The following is a 17,010-nucleotide window of genomic DNA, read 5'->3' as shown; positions in this document are numbered from 1 at the left end:
ATCGGGCAAGACTGAGCTAGCTTGGGCCACCCACGGCCGGTCCGCCCACTAGGCAAACTAGGTATTTGCCTAGGGTGCTGGCAGGGTGGGGGGCGCTGAATTCGGCCTCCCCCCACCCCCTAGGCAAATCCCTATTTGCCTCCTCCTCCCTCCCTTCATCACAATTTTAATGCCCGGGGACCGTGGTGAAGCACTGCGCTCCTGGGCTCTTTAAAGCCTCCCCCCCGTCGATCAGCTGACCGGCGGGTAAAACTGTGCCGGGGGCTCCTATGCCGCCATTCTGGCACGCTCACGATCAGTGTGGGGGCGGCAGCAGCAAGCGAACTGCTGAAAGAGCGGCCAGGCCGCTGCCTACTCCCCACTTCCTTCCTGGATCGCGCGGGGAGGAGGCAGCAGCACAGCCGCTCTTTCAGTGACTGGCTCGCCACTGCTGCCCCCATGCTGATTGTGAGCACGCCGGAGGAGCAGCATAGGAGCCACCAGCCCCTAGCGCAGTTTTACCTGCCCATCAGCTGTTTGGCGGGAGGCCACCCTTAAAGAGCAGCGGCTGCCACCCCCCTCCCCTGGCTCCGTGCCCCGCCACTCCCCTCACAGCACCTCCTTCTCCTCCCTCCTTTACATTTTTACGGCCCAGGGAAGGGGCGGCGAAGTGCTGCTCCGGGCTCTTTAAAAGGCGACCCCCCCACCAATCAGCTGATCGGCGGGAAAACCCACACAGAAGGCTGGCCGCTCGCCTCCTATGCCCCTCTGGCTGATTGTGAGTGCGCTAGAGGGGCATAGGAGCCGAGTGACCAGCCTTCTGCCGGGGTTTTTCCACCGATCAGCTGATCAGCGGGGTGGGGGCAGCCTTTTAAAGAGTCCCGGAGCAGCGCTTCATTGCCCCTTCCCTGGGCCTTAAAAGTGTGGAGGAGGGAGGAGGAGGAGGCGCCGTCGGGGGGGGGGCACGGAGCAAAAGGGGAGAAGAAGATGATATTGGATTTATATCCCGCCCCCCACTCCAAATCTCAGAGCGGCTCACAATCTCCTTTATCTTTATTTCCAGTTTGGTGTAGTAGTTAAGTGTGCGGACTCTTATCTGGGAGAACCTGGTTTGATTCCCCACTCCTCCACTTGCACCTGCTGGAATGGCCTTGGGTCAGCCATAGCTCTGGCAGAGGTTGTCCTTGAAAGGGCAGCTGCTGTGAGAGCCCTCTCTAGCCCCACCCACCTCACAGGGTGTCTGTTGTGGGGGAGGAAGGTAAAGGAGATTGTGAGCCGCTCTGAGACTCTTCGGAGTGGAGGGCGGGATATAAATCCAATATCTTCTTCTTCTTCTTCTTCATCTCTCTCCCCACAACAGACACCCTGTGAGGTGGGTGGGGCTTACAATCTCCCATATCTTCTCCCCCCACAACAGACACCCTGTGAGGTGGGTGGGGCTGGAAAGGGCAACTCCTGCCAGAGCTATGGCTGCCCCAAGGCCATTCCAGCAGGTGCCAGTGGAGGAGTGGGGAATCCAACCCGGTTCTCCCAGATAAGAGTCTGCCGACTTAACCACTACACCAAACTGGCTCTCTACCACTACACCAAACTGGGGGGGGGGCGGCGGCCGCTGTAGCAGCGTTTTACAGCCCCTCCGCCTAAAAATTTATCTGCTAACCCCACCCAATCAATTTTTTTCTGGCAACTGACCACTAGTCCAATGAAGCCAAGCTGTTATCAGGTCTGGGGTGGAGAATACAAAAACCTGCTTCCTGCAGGTGAAAGAAGCCCACCCACCGCTAGCAGCATCCTGCTTCCAGTCCTTTGGGAGGCGGGAGAGAGAGAGAGAGAGCTCTTTGGTCTCCAGAAGCATAGCGCCCCCCTTCTCCCTTGCCGTCACCGGGGGATTAGCAGTGCCGGCATCTGAGATTTCGTTATTACCTTGAACGCAGCATGTTTTCAAAGAAGATTGAAAGCAAAATACCCACAGCCCGGGAGGGATGGAGCTTTTGTGCTCAGGATCTCATCCGAAACCCAAAAGGCATGGCCCTCCCCCTCCCTCCACTCTTTATCCCAGCCACAAAAATCAACCAATAAGCAAGGGGGCGGAAGGCTTAGGGGAGAAAGCACAGCATTCCCCGCGTCAGCAAGAACCATGCTTGTGCAGGCATGCAGAATTCTCATGCAAGCATCGACGGAATCTTACAAACACACACAGCAGCATCCTTGGTTTTTACCAGGGGCGGCCAAACTGTGGCTCGGGAGCTACATGGGGCTCTATCACGCATATTGTGTGGCTCTTGAAGCCTCCACTGCCCTATCAGACAGCTTGGAGAAGCCATTTAAAGTTAAAAGTTGCTTTCTTTCCATCTCTCTCTCCTCCATTCCCTTCATCTATTTTCCTTCCTTCCTTGGATGGTATGGATGGTGTAGAGTTGTTTTCTGTGGTCCCAGAAGGTAGGACCAGAATCAATGGGTTGAAATTAAATCAAGAGTTTCCAGCTCAACGCTAGGAAGAACTTTCTGATCGTTAGAGCGATTCCTCAGTGGAACAGGCTTCCTCCTCGGGAGGTGGTGGGCTCTCCTTCCTTGGAGGTTTTTAAACAGAGGCTAGATGGCCATCTGACAGCAATGAAGATCCTGTGAATTTAGGGGGAGGCGTTTGTGAGTTTCCTGCATTATGCAGGGGGTTGGACAAGATGACCCTAGAGCAGGGGTGGCCAAGGGTAGCTCTCCAGATGTTTTTTTGCCTACAACTACCCATCAGCCCCAGCCATTGGCCATGCTGGCTGTGGCTGATGGGAGTTGTAGGCAAAAGGAACATCTGGAGAGCTACCCTTGGTCACTCCTGCCCTAGAGGTCCCTTTCAACTCTATGATTCTATAATTCCTTCCTTCCTTCCTTATCTTATGGCCCTCAAATATCTGATGTTCATGTCTTGCGGCTCTCAAACATCCGACGTTTATTCTATGTGGCTCTTACGTTAAGCGAGTTTGGCCACCCCTGGTCTTTACCATTTCTCTGTTATTCAAACAAGGCGCGCTTTCAGAGAAGTTTCCTTTGTAGGAATTACAATCTTCAGGGTGGGGACGACAGCAAATGAATACAGGGAAAACAAATAAAGCAGCCATTTGAAACTCGGCGAGACTTTCAGGAGGCGGTGGGCTCTCCTTCTTGGGAGGTTTTTGAACAGAGGTTAGATGGCTGTCTGAGAGCAATGCTGCTTCTGTGAATTTAGGCAAGTCGTGGGAAGGAGGGCAGGAAGGTTGTATGAATGCTTAGTTCTCGTGGCCCTTTCTTACACGCCCAGGGAAATGCTGATCACCACAGTCAGCAATTTTGGCCAGGAGATCTTGGAGTTTTGTTTTGGGTTTTTGTTTTTTTTTGCCATCTTGTGGGCATGGAGAAGGGACATCATGGTATGTATTGTTGGAGGGAGGTATTTGTGAATTTCCTGCATTGTGCAGGGAGTTGAACTAGATCAGGGGTGGCCAACAGTAGCTCTCCAGATGTTTTTTTGCCTACAGCTCCCATCAGCCTCAGCTATTGGACATGCTGGCTGGGGCTGATGGGAGTTGTAGGCAAAAAAACCTCTGGAGAGCTACTGTTGGCCACCCCTGGACTAGATGACCCTTCCAACTCTATGATTCTATGGTTCTAAGACCTTTCCAACTCTACGATTCTATAGTTCTAAGATCTGAGCAAAGTAACAATCCTTTATTAAATATACTTCTGTGGGACAGAGGTTCTTGGCTTCTGGGGTCAGTTGCAAGTTTGTTTTCCCCTCTAATTTTACCTGGTTTTCAGGTTAATGTAGGTTTAACAGTGTTGCGGCCTAGATCGACCACTAGATGGCACCCAAGTGAATACAATCTTCCCCTGATAAACAGTCTTCTCAGGCCAGAAGTCGACCAACACATCTGGAGTTGTTGAGGGGGGGGATTAGCTTGCCCAGCCAACCCAGGAACTGCTTGGGGTGCCACAAGGAGGAGGCTGTCAATGCCCTGTGGGGACCTGACTTCCTCCAAACCAGGGGTGGCCAAACTGGGGCTCGGGAGCCACATGTGGCTCTTTCACATATATTGTGTGGCTCTGGAAGCCCCCACTGCCTGATTGGTCGGCTTGGAGAAGGCATTTCTCTCTTTAAATCACTGCATTTAAAGTTTTAAAGTTGCTTTCTTTCTAGCTCTCCCTCTCCATCTATTTTCCTTCCTTCTACCCTTCCTTCACTCTTCTGCTATCTTTTCTTTCTACCTCTCCTTCCTTCTTCCCTTCCATCCTTCCTTCCCACTTTTGCTATCGTCTTTCTTTCTACATGCACACATACCAAAAAACTAGTATGACTCCAGCTGAGAAACACAAGCAAGGTTCTCTCTCTTTCTCTACAAGGCTAGGTCCGCTCTCCTTTCATTATGTGTGATTAAGAAATGGCACAGTAGTCTTTTCACAGCTAAGAAAACTGTTGCTGCACACACACACACACACACACACACACAGATCATCCTGGGAGCATGCCAAGAACCCCCCAGGGCAAGCAAGCAGGCAAAACAGAGATCGGGAAGTGCACGCAGTCATGGGGGAGGTCAGAGCTGCACAAATACGGAATTGCAACTTCACAGTCATCAGCAGTGTTCTCTCTAAGCTGAGTTCGAGTGAGCTTGCTCACAGTTTTTTAGCCTCCGGCTCATGTATTTTTGTCTTAGCTCTGGAAAAACTAAGAAGAAGAAGATGATGATGATATTGGATTTATATCCCACCCTCCACTCCGAAGAGTCTCAGAGCGGCTCACAATCTCCTTTCTCTTCCTCCCCCACAACAGACACCCTGTGAGGTAGATGAAGATATTGGATTTATATCCTGCCCTCCACTCCGAAGAGTCTCAGAGCGGCTCACAATCTCCTTTCCCTTCCTCCCCCACAACAGACACCCTGTGAGGTGGGTGGGGCTGAGAGGGCTTTCCCAGCAGCTGCCCTTTCAAGGACAACTCCTGCCAGAACTATGGCTGACCCAAGGCCATTCCAGCAGGTGCAAGTGGAGGAGTGGGGAATCAAACCCGGTTCTCCCAGATAAGAGTCCGGGCACTTAACCACTACACCAGTCTGGCTCTCCTAAATGATGCAGCAGCTCACAACTTTAATGCCGGTAGCTCACAAAGTAGAATTTTTGCTCACAAGACTCCGCAGCTTAGAGGGAGTATCGGTCAGCAGCGTGCAGAAGATGCTGCCCATGCAACCCCCCTTGCATACACACACGTTCTCACTGTGCTGCGAAACTACTCTTCGGCAATGTCACAAAACTCAATAAGCGTCCTCTCCGAGACCCTCTCGGCAGTGGCGGACTGGCCAGGGGGTCAGCTTGCCCAATGGCAAGTGGGCCCCCTTAACAATATGTTAAAAATGTTAATGACCTTTTAGTAGCCTGAAAACATAATAGAAGTCCCAGCATTATTACTGGAATGCAGCTAAAATGTCCATTGTATTTAGGGTTGCCAGCCTCTAGGTGGGGCCGGGGGATCTCCCGCTTTTATAACTGATCTCCAGCTGGCAGAGGTCAGCTCCCCTGGAGAAAATGCAATCTGTATATCTACTATATACTGCCAGTAATATGTGCAATATGTGCAACACTTGTTATTACTAAAAATATATACTTTTTTTTGCAAAAGTTTTAATTGTACCTTCTGTATTTTTTGAAAATTTTATTTGTTTCTTACACAAATTAAATGAAGAAGAAGACAACTGCAGATTTATCCCCTGCCCTTCTCTCTGAATCAGAGACTCAGAGCGGCTTACAATCTCCTATATCTTCTCCTCCCACGACAGACACCCTGTGGGGTGGGTGGGGCTGACAGAGCTCTGACAGAAGCTGCCCTTTCAAGGACAGAGTCTCAGAGCGGCCTACAATCTCCTGTATCTTCTCCCCCCACAACAGACACCCTGTGAGGTGGGTGGGGCTGAGAGAGCTCTCACAGCAGTTGCCCTTTCAAGGACAACTCCTGTGATAGCTATGGCTAACCCAAGGCCATTTCAGCAGCTGCGAGTGGAGAAGTGGGGAATCAAACTTGGTTCTCCCAGATAAGAGTCCGCACACTTGACCACTACACCAAACTGGCTCTCAAAAGTTTGTGAAAGTTCTAATTGTACCTTTTTTCCACTTCTGTATTTTTTGAAAATTTTATTTAGTTCTTACACAAATTAAATGAAGACGACTGCAGATTTATACCTCGCCCTTCTCTCTGAATCAGAGAGAGTGGCTTACAATCTCCTACATCTTCTCCCCCCATGACAGACACCCTGCGAGGTGGGTGGGGTTGAGAGAGCTTTCACAGCAGCTGCCCTTTCAAGGACAACTTCTGTGAGAGCTCTGGCTGACCCAAGGCCATTCCAGCAACTGCAAGTAGAGGAGTGAGGAATCAAACCTGGTTCTCCCAGGTAAGAGTCCGTACACTTAACCGCTACACCAAACTGGCTCTCTTTGATATGATAGCTTTATAGTTGTGGGTGGGCCCCCTATGTCTCCTGACAACCAGTATTTTTAGACCCAGTCCACCACTGCCTCTCGGAACGCCCCCCCCCCCCCACAGCTCCAGTTCCAGTCTGCATTCACTGACCAAAACAGGGAGACCCTTCCCTTCCCCGCATGCACACAGCACGGATCGTGTACCTGTTTCCGGGCCTGCAGCCTCCGCCTCCTTCTAGGGCCAGCCAGGACAGGAAAGACAGATTCAGCGGCAAGCGCATGACAGGCGGAGGGGGAGGCGGCGGGTGCAAAGTGGGAGGAGCCACAGCGGAGGGCGGGGCTAGGCAAAGGGGCCGGGGGAGCAAAGCTAGGCTAGAGGGACCGGTGTGGGAGGGCATCAGCTCAAGGCGGTGGCAGCAGCCGGTACCTCCACAAAGGCCTGCAGGTCCCCCTCGAAGAGCTTGTGATGGTAGCAGGAGGGAGGGCGGGAACGCCGGATGCGCTGGGACTGTGGCCTGGAATCCGCCATTTTGGGTCGTGCGGGGAGGAAGGAAGAGGTCAGAGACGCCCCCTTGGAAACGAGAACTGCTTCCTATAGTATGGGCTGCTGGGGTTACTGGGACCCCGCTGGGGACGGGGCAACCCCACCCCCCACTCTGGGCCACTGTCCCTCACTGTCAGCTGGCTAGCAGGGGGACTTGCCAGCAGAGGAAGAGGCGGAGACTGGCATATCAGTGGGGCTGCCAATGACACAGAGACTCTCCGGCATTTGGGCAAAAACTCTATGGGGAAAACGGCTTCTATCATAGAGTTGTTGCTCAAATACCAGAGCATCCTGAATCAACGGATATAGGAAAGGGTCTTCGCATAATTATTCTGACTACAAAGTCCAGTTGCACTTTTAAGACCGACGAAGTTTTTATTCCAGGTATGAGTTTCTGTGCGCTTGAATAAAACTTAGTTGGTCTTAAAGGTGCCACTGGACACAAACTTTGTTTTAAAACGTCATAATGAGAATAATTTCTGAGGAAGTTTGCATGCACGTGAAAGCTCATACCTTAAATAAAACTGTGTTGACCTTAAAGGTGACCCTGAACTCAAACTTTGTCCTACTGCTTTAAAAAGCAATTGCAAAGCAACCCAAAATATCTTGGGGTTTGCTCCATCGAGTGCTCCCCACACCCTCTGCACCACTATGACATCACTTCCAGTGCGTGCCAGAAGTGATGTCGCAGCGTTGTTGGCAACCTTGCTGAGATGCCAGGCTCAGCCGCTGCTGTTAAGTCCCTCCCCCCACTCTCTGCATTGGTTCCCAGGGCTTTTTTTGTAGCAGAAATGCCTTTGCATATTAGGCCACACCCCCTTGATGTAGCCAATCTTCTAAGAGCTTACAGGGCTCTTCTTACAGGGCCTACTTACGTTCCAGGAGGATTGGCTACCTCGGTGTGGTAGGGAGGGATATAAATCGAATAAAATAAAATGAAATAAAATGAAATAAAAATACATCAGGGGTGCGTGGCCTAATATGCAGGGGTGGAATTTTAGGAGGAGCTCCTTTGCATATTAGGCCACACCCACCCTGATGCAGCCAGTCCTCCCAAGAGCTTACAGTAGGCCCTGTACGAAGAGCCCTGTAAATTCTAGGAGGATTGGCTACATCAGGGGTGCATGGCCTAATATGCAGAAGAGTTCTTAACGGGTAGAATTCTAGCAGGAGCTCCTTTGCATATATGGCCACACATCCCTGATGTAGCAAATCCTCCGAGAGCTTACAAAAAAAGAGCCTTGTAAGCTCTTGGAGGAGTGGCTATAATCAGGGGGCGTGGCCTAATATGCAAAGGAGCTCCTGCTAGAATTCCACCCCTGGTTCTTACTACAAAAAAAGCCCCGTTGGTTCCTCTGCCACCGAAGAGGCCAAGCATGCTGTCCTCCCACCCGGCGGAAGGAGAACCCACAGAATTCCCATCTTGTCAAGCACCGCCACCACTTGGCCACCGATTCTGAAGCGGGTTCTGGCTCACCCAAATGGATCGGGGGAAAGGATGGCTGCACCAGCGAGCAGAAAAAACAAGGGGAGGGACGGTGGCTCAGTGGTAGAGCATCTGCTTGGGAAGCAGAAGGTCCCAGTACCCAGGTTCAATCCCCGGCATCTCTAACTAAAAAGGGTCCAGGCAAATAGGCATGAAAAACCTCAGCTTGAGACCCTGGAGAGCCGCTGCCAGTCTGAGTAGACAATATTGACTTTGATGGACCCAGGGTCTGATTCAGTAGAAGGCAGCTTCATATGTTCATATATGTTCAAGGTGTGAGACAAACTCTTCATCCTAACTTTGTTCTTCTGTGTTTTTTCCCCCTGCTCACTAAAGCTTACGCAACAAATTACTGTACTCTTGTTGGTCTTTTTAAGGGGACATGGCCCACTGCTGCTTCGGCAATGATGGGCTCAAGGGCTACCCCTCCAGAATGTCTCTTGTGGAGCTGTACCCAGTGAGAGGGCCTGCGGGGAAGGGCCCCTCTATAGAATCTGCAGCAGCCCCCCCCATTCCTCCCCAAGATTGGATGGGGTGCTGCAGATTTTATAGGGAGCACCGCCCCTGCACTCCCGCTGCTGGCTACAGCCCTGCTTGCTTGCCCGCCCCCCCAATCTGACAATTCTCCCGGCATTTACCTGGCCAGCTCTCGATCCACCGCGGCACCTGGAAGAGCAAGGAATAGGAAGAGAGGGAAAGGTTAACAATTCCAATCCAGTAGCTCTTTAGTGACCAATAAGTTCTGTGGAGCAGGGGTGGAATTCTAGCAGAAGCTCCTTTGCATATTAAGCCACATGCCCCCTGATGTAGCCAATCCTCCAAGAGCTTAGAGGGCTCTTTTTTTGTAAGCACTTGGAGGATTGGCTATATCAGGGGTGTGTGGCCTAATATGAACATATGAAGCTGCCTTATACTGAATCAGACCTTTGGTCCATCAAAGTCAGTATTGTCTTCTCAGACTGGCAGCGGCTCTCCAGGGTCTCAAGCTGAGGTTTTTTCACACCTATTTGCCTGGACCCTTTTTTGGAGATGCCAGAGATTGAACCTGGGACCTTCTGCTTCCCAAGCAGATGCTCTACCACTGAGCCACCGTCCCTCCCCAATAGATGATGATGATAGATGATGATGATAGATGCAAAGGAGCTCCTGCTAGATTTCCACCCCTGCTGTGGGGTATGAGCTTTTGACAGCCAAAGCTGCCTTCGTCAGATCTTGAAATCGTGTTCGTCTTTAAGATTCTACCGGACTCAGAGCTTGCTCTTTTTTATTAAGGTCGCCAAAGTAAGACAAAAAAGCTCCTATCCCCAAAATATTGTCCTTCTATGGTGATCCAGGATTCAAATCTAGCTATTCTACTGTAATCCAACATGGCTACCCTCTGATACGATCTCAAATGTTAGTTCTGTTGGGCCACATGCACTTGTATGGTTGCTAGCTCTGGGTCAGGGAATACCTGGAGATTTTGGGGGTGGAGCCTGAGGAGGGTGAGGTCTGGAGAGGACCTCAGAATGGTCCAAGGCCACGGAGTCCACCCTTCAAAGCAGCCCTTTTCTCCAGAGGAAGTGATCTCTATTTTCTGGAAATCAGTGGTAACAGTGAGAGATTTCCAGGCCCCACCAGGAGGTTTGGCAACCAATGGGAAAACACGGTAAAGGTTAGGTCCTGGAGAAAACCGTGGGTTAAACAATTATGAAAACAAAGGTTACATATGCTAGATAGATAGACAGACAGACAGACAGATGATGTATGGATTGGATAGATGGATGGATGGATTGGATAGATGGGATGGATAAGATAGACAGATAGGATAGATAGATGGATCGATGGATAGATAGATGGAAGATGGAAGAAGATAGATAGACGATAGACAGACAGACAGACAGACAGACAGAGTTTGAGAGCCAGTTTGGTGTAGTGGTTAAGTGTGTGGACTCTTATCCAGGAGAACGGGGTTTGATTCCCCACTCCTCCACTTGCAGGTGCTGGAGTGGTCCTGGGTTGGCCATAGCTCTTGCAGGAGTTGTCCTTGAAAGGGCAGCTGCTGTGAGAGCCCTCTCAGCCCCACCCACCTCACAGGGTGTCTGTTGTGGGAGAAGATATAGGATATTGTAAGCTGCTCTGAGTCTTTGATTCAGAGAGAAGGGCAGGGTATAAATCTGCAGTCTTCTTCTTCTTCTTCTATATCTATATGTATACACACACTCAAAATTGTAATGTACAGCAACTTTTACAATAATTCAATGCTCGCCATCAACTGAGCAAAAACAATAACAAGGTATAATACAATCATTTCACTGATTCTAAAGGAAGATGCAGAGAGTCCACAGTAGAAGAGACAAGCTCTATAATTATGCAGTGTCCCAAAAGGTGCCGATATGATTTCTTCAATCCAAATAAAGTAGGATGCTGGTATGATTTCTTCAGCAAAGAATCAAGGATTGGAGAACCACTAATGCCGCTGGGGAAACTAACTAGAATAATGCTTCTTTAATGTTTTTGCTCAATTGATAAAGAGCAATGACTTATAATTGAATTATTGTGAAAGTTGCTGTACTATACAATTTTGACTATACATACATACACATATGCAACATCAATATTTTTTATTTATTTATTTATATTTGAACTTATATCCCGCCCTTCTCACCGAAGTGTCTCAGGGCGGCTTACAACATTATAATTTACATAGATTTGGTTTAAAACATTTACAAATAAGTTAAAACCATAATTGATAAAACAAAATAGGAATAAAACCAGCGGTCTGGAGATGCATTTTTGTTCCATCCAGAAGATGTTCTCATTGTCAGTTAGATGTTATAGGCCTGCCGGAAGAGGGCTGTCTTACAGGCCCTGCGGAACTGCCCAATAGAGCATATGTAACCTATGCTTTCATAATTGTTTTACACACGGTTTTCTCCAGGACCCCACCTGGAGGTTGGCAACCAATCCTCTCAATAGATTTAGAGTTCTTCCTCCAGGGCCTCTGGTGGCCTCGCAGGGCAGCTAGATTTCCTCTCCCTCCCTCAACAAACCACAATTCCCAGAATCCTCAGTGGGAAACCACAGCCGAGTACTAACACTAGTGCACCACCGTAAATATATCTTGATTTTCAATCTAGCTAACCCCAGACCAGCATGTAACCAAACTCTTCCTGTTCTCACCCTTCTCTATGGCTTCCTTCATCTGGTCATGCTTCGCTTGCAGTTTCGCTTGAATGCTCCGGCCAGACAGATATTCTTTGAACTTCTGCAAAAGAGAAAGGAAGAAGTCGGTCTTTACCGAATGCAACAGGGAGAGGCTCCCAAATGAGAAACAGAAGAGGGGCTGCGGAAGGTTGTGTTACCACTCAAATTCTAGAATAATCATCCTCAGGCAGCCAGAGGTTAAAAAAGGGGGATTTCATCTGAGACAACATCTGCCCAAGCCAAATTGAGGCAGATGCCTCAGGGGGCTGAACTCTAACCAGAGAGCTGGGAGGAGAAGGAGGAGAAGGAGGAGCAGAGGGAGGAGGAGAAGGAGGAGGAGGAGGAGAAGAAGAAGAGGGAGAAGGAGGAGGAGAAGGAGGAGCAGAAGGAGAAGGAGAAGAAGAGGGAGGAGCAGAAGGAAGAGAAGAGGGAGAAGGAGGAGGAGAAGGAGAAGAAGGAGGAGGAGAAGGAGGAAGAGCTGGTTTTATACCCCACCTTTCACTCAGTCTCAGAGCAGCTTACAATCTCCATCCCTTCCTCCCCCCACAACAGACACCCTGTGAGGTAGTTGGGGCTGAAAGAGCTCTGAGAGATCTGGGACTGGCCCATGTTCACCCAGCTGGCTGCATGTGGAGGAGTGGGGAACCAAACCCAGTTCCCCAGATTAAACTCTGCTGCTCTTAACTACTACACCAAACTGGCTCTTGAGAGGGAGAGAAGAGTCATCTGGCCCATAGGCCCGATCTACCAGGGAAATTGCCTAAGAACAGACGAATTCCCTGTGTCCAGGGCCAGCGTCAGTCAACTGTGTGCATGTGCCAGAGACAGAAAACCCCGCATCACCCACATTCACACACTTCCGCTGCCTGCTTGGGAGAGCTTGGTCACCCAGAATTCCAGATATTTAGACTGCATGTGGCAATTTTAGTAGGTAGGCCAGAAGGAGAGCCCAGGAGTGGATACAGGAAGCCCTGGTCACTCTCTGCCCCCAAACTCTGGCCCTGGCACTGTCGCATGCTGACTGGAGACAGACCTTTCAGGGTTGCTAAGCTCCCACTGGGGGGCAGGGAATCCCCCGCCCTGGAGGGCCCCAACCCTGTCGCAGGGAGCAGGCTGCTGGGGGTTCCCCACCCCCGAAGAGCCCCAAGGGTGTGTGCTGTTCCCGGCGTGATGACATCACCTGGAAGTGACGTCATTGCGCCAGGGATGTCCCACTGGGGGTGCTCTAGAACTCGTGGGGGGAAAAAACTCTATGATACCACAGAGTTTTTCCACGAATCCTACAGCATTTCCGGCAAGATGCTCAAGGAATTGTGGTAAAACTCCATGGTACCATAGAATTTTATTGCGAGTCCTGCAGCGTCCCTGACTCAACATCCCCGGCACCTTCCAGGTGACGTCATCACTTCATGCATGTGAGGACCAAGTCCCCCGCCACAGCAGCGGAGCGACTTGGCAACCCTAAGACCTGTCCGGCTTCATGCACATTGAAATAATGTGAGGCGACCCCAAGGTTCCGTGAACGATAGCTCCAGTTTCTAGCTGTCCTACCTTAGATCAATTGGGGGGATTTTTTAATCCCACGGGGGGGGGGGTCTGAACCCAGGGAAATTGAGCTCACCCCAGCTGTACAGGTTTGGTTCACACACATGATTTGAACTGGAAGGACATAGTTGAGGTCGGGAGGGAATCTGCCCCCAGGTCAAACCTGGGGAACTTCTGCCTTCCCCTTTTCTTTGCAACTGAACTTCCCTTGTGGGTCACATCCAAAGGTGCATGTCCCTCAAGCTTACGGTGCACTATTATTTATTATTAAATTTGGTTTCTACACTGCGCTCCTCTGTGGAACAGTGGCTCAGAGCAGTGTACATCAATAAAAAAACCAACATGCATACATTAAATGCATAGTTAAAACAATAAAAATACAATGCTTGATCTAATTAGATGGCGCTTAAACTTCCAGTTGTGCCACTGCCTCTCCGGGGGGAGGAGGGGGCATGAGACAGAAGTGCCAGTCAGATGGAAACTGTCACTGCCCTCAACCGAATGCCTGGTGGAACATCTGAGCCTTTCAGGCCCTGGGGAACAGCATTAAGTCCCTCAGGGCATGGATGTCACTTAGCAGAGAGTTCCAGCAAGTTGGGGCCAGGGCAGAAAAGGCCCTGCCTCTGATTGAAGACAGCAAGATAGCCCTCAGGCCGGGGACCACAAGTAAGTTCTTATCTGCTGAGCGCAAAGTTCTTCAGAGGGTATACCAGGAGAGGCAGTCTGTCATGGGATTGTGTGGGTCTGTGAGGCCTGTATTCAGACTCCTTCCTGACCCCAAATCTGGCCAGCCAGTCACACCTGTGCAACATTATCAACAAAGGGTATTTCCAACATTATCCCTCCGCTTCCTCTAGGACGATACCATGATGTAGAAGCTCTCTGTCTCCTGCTGGTTGGCCCGGCGTTTTGCCAGCGCTTGCTTCCCGCCGGCATCGGAGCCAGTAGACTTGAGCGACTCCGTGGACTGACAACCTTGGAAGGCGTCCAGCATCTCTGGTTCCTCCGCTGCCAACAGGTCTACCAGGCTCTGGAGAGTGGCCTTGAGGGTTTTGTTCACCTGCGGAGGAAAACAGCAAACTCTATAGTGGAGTTGCCCAACACGGTGCCCACCAGCCATGTTCCCTCTAACCTGTGAAATCTTGTAAGCCAAAATTCTACTTTGTGAGCTACTGGCATTAAAGTTGTGAGCTCTTGGCATTAAAGTTGTGAGCTCCTGTATCAATTATTGCACTCTGGGGTCATCCTTCCCGAGCTAAGACAAAAATGTGTGAGCTGGAGGCTAATCTGTGAGCTAGCTCACGCTAACTCAGCTTCGAGGGAACGCTGTGTCACCAGTACTTCCCTTGGCGCTCACCGATCTTGTCTGAAAGTAGGCAGAGTAGCGCCGGCAACAAAATGGAAAACAGAAGTGTATGTCCGACCATAGAGACACAGAGAGACAAATTAGCCAATGATGCCGTAATGGCAAAACTAAGGAGTCATGTAAACAAAAGAATATCAGTAGAAATGGAAAACTTATTACTCTTATTATGGGCATAACTGAGGAGATATACAATGTATAATGATTTCTGAATCAATGTCCATATGAGGCATGAATTATTTAGTACTGTTAGAAAATTGAGAAAAGGGGGGGGGGGCAGCTTGTGCAACTTATTTACCCAGGGGTGGAATTCTAGCAGGAGCTCCTTTGCATATTAGGCCACACCCACCTGATGTAGCCAATCCGCCAACAGCTTGCAAGGTTCTTTTTTGTAAGCTCTTGGAGGATTGGTTACATCAGGGGTGTGCAGATTTGGTGCCTTTACCTCAAAATACAGCTTCCCCAGAGCCCCAGATACCCTCAGCTCAATTCTCCATTATCTTCTCTATGGGAATCGGTCTCCATAGGGAATAAAGGAGTGCCCAGCAGACATTTCCTTCCCCCTCCCCCGCTTTCTGATGATCCTGTAGGGGGGGAGGGCCTCCAATCCAGGGGATCCCCTGCCCCCACCTGGGGATTGGCATCCCTAGAGTGAATGATTACCATTCATAACTATGAGGGAAAGTAAAAATACTGTACTTGGAAAGGGTAAAGCCGTGAAGAGCCATTTGGCCTGTAACATTTCACCTGCAACTTTTCTATGTTGAAGGAAATACTTTTTCTACAGAGAAGCATTCCATCTTTGAGGCCCCACCTACTTCTTCAGCAAGGCTGAACTAGAGAGAAACCGTGGTCTTGTGTAATGCTGTGTACAGTTCTGGTCACCGCACCTCAAAAACGATATTATAGCATTGGACAAGGTGCAGGAAAGGGCAACTCAAACGATTAAGGGAATGGAGACCCTTCCCTGTGAAGGAAAGTGTCATAATCTGAGGCCTAGTGCGGCCTAGAGGGCAGGGAGAAGCCTGCCTAGGAGTAGCTATAGAGGGCCTACAATTTCCAGGATCCCTTCTGTCCCTCTGATTGGGTGGTGAGGTTTTGGAAGGAAACTAGACCAGAAAGGGGTGGGACTTGGGAGGAAAAGCATAAAAGGGCCAAGCCCAGACAGGGTGAGTTCTCTCTCTGGAAGACTGAGCTGGAGAAGGCAGCTGGAGAGATCCCTTACCCAAGGGGATGGGTTGGTATTAGAGGAAGAGAACAGCTAGCTCAGGGCTTTTTTTGGAGTGGGAAATCACAGGAATGCAGTCCTGGCTGGCTTGGTGTCAGGTGTGTGACCTAATATGCGAATACGTTCCTGCTGGGCTTTTCCTACAAAAAAGCCCTGTGTGAAGCAATGGTGATATCAGGGGGTGTGGCCCAATATGCAAAGGAGTTCCTGCTGGGCTTTTTCTACACAAAATGCCGTGTGAAGCAATGGTGATATCAGGGGGTGTGGCCCAATATGCAAAGGAGTTCCTGCTGGGCTTTTTCTACACAAAATGCCGTGTGAAGCAATGGTGATATCAGGGGGTGTGGCCCAATATGCAAAGGAGTTCCTGCTGGGCTTTTCCTACAAAAAAGCCCTGTGTGAAGCAATGGTGATATCAGGGGGTGTGGCCCAATATGCAAAGGAGTTCCTGCTGGGCTTTTTCTACACAAAATGCCGTGTGAAGCAATGGTGATATCAGGGGGTGTGGCCCAATATGCAAAGGAGTTCCTGCTGGGCTTTTTCTACACAAAATGCCGTGTGAAGCAATGGTGATATCAGGGGGTGTGGCCCAATATGCAAAGGAGTTCCTGCTGGGCTTTTTCTACACAAAAAGCCCTGTGTGAAGCAATGGTGATATCGGGGTGTAGCCCAATATGCAAAGGAGTTCCTGCTGGGCTTTCTACACATTGCTGTGTAGAAGCAATGGTGATATCATTTTTCTACACATTGCTGTGTGAAGCAATGGTGATATCAGGGGGTGTGGCCCAATATGCAAAGGAGTTCCTGCCGGGCTTTTTCTACACAAAAAGCCCTGTGTGAAGCAATGGCGATACCAGGGGGTGTGGCCCAATATGCAAAGGAGTTCCTGCTGGGCTTTTTCTACACAAAAAGCCCTGTGTGAAGCAATGGTGATATCGAGGTGTAGCCCAATATGCAAAGGAGTTCCTGCTGGGCTTTTTCTACACAAAAAGCCCTGTGTGAAACAATGGTGATATCAGGGGTGTGGCCCAATATGCAAAGGCTGGGCTTTTTCTACACAAAAAGCCCTGGTCCAGCTAAATTTGTCAGGGCTTCTGTTTATTTGCACTAGGGTTGCCAAGTCCCCCGTGGCCTCCGGCCATAGAGTATTCCTCCCAAATTGCTCAAGCGCCTTGAGAAAACCATAGAGTTTTCCTGGAAGCTCCTAGAGTGGCCGGCGCGATGATGTCACATAGAAGTTA

General features: G+C 50.0%; 1 protein-coding gene across 2 annotated transcripts in view; it reads right to left on the bottom strand.

Annotated features, from left to right (window-relative positions):
* The window catches only part of ARHGAP4 (Rho GTPase activating protein 4), a 97,574-nt gene that overhangs the window by 29,719 nt on the left and 50,845 nt on the right, over positions 1–17,010 (bottom strand). Inside the window, exons 9-12 of one of the 2 annotated variants that reach the window (XM_060252335.1) lie at positions 14,044–14,238; positions 11,610–11,694; positions 9,086–9,113; positions 6,845–6,932 (exon numbers count right to left, since the gene is read on the bottom strand). In XM_060252335.1, the coding sequence (XP_060108318.1) occupies positions 6,845–6,932; positions 9,086–9,113; positions 11,610–11,694; positions 14,044–14,238 (396 nt within the window). Of the gene's footprint in view, positions 1–6,621; positions 6,650–6,844; positions 6,933–9,085; positions 9,114–11,609; positions 11,695–14,043; positions 14,239–17,010 lie in introns of both variants that reach the window. The other variant, XM_060252336.1, reaches the window with a different exon arrangement.

The sequence above is a fragment of the Heteronotia binoei genome, chromosome 13 (assembly GCF_032191835.1).
Source record: "Heteronotia binoei isolate CCM8104 ecotype False Entrance Well chromosome 13, APGP_CSIRO_Hbin_v1, whole genome shotgun sequence".
Lineage (NCBI taxonomy): Eukaryota > Metazoa > Chordata > Lepidosauria > Squamata > Gekkonidae > Heteronotia > Heteronotia binoei.
Note: the sequence above shows the minus strand (reverse complement) of the source record. Positions and strands in the feature narration are given on the sequence as shown.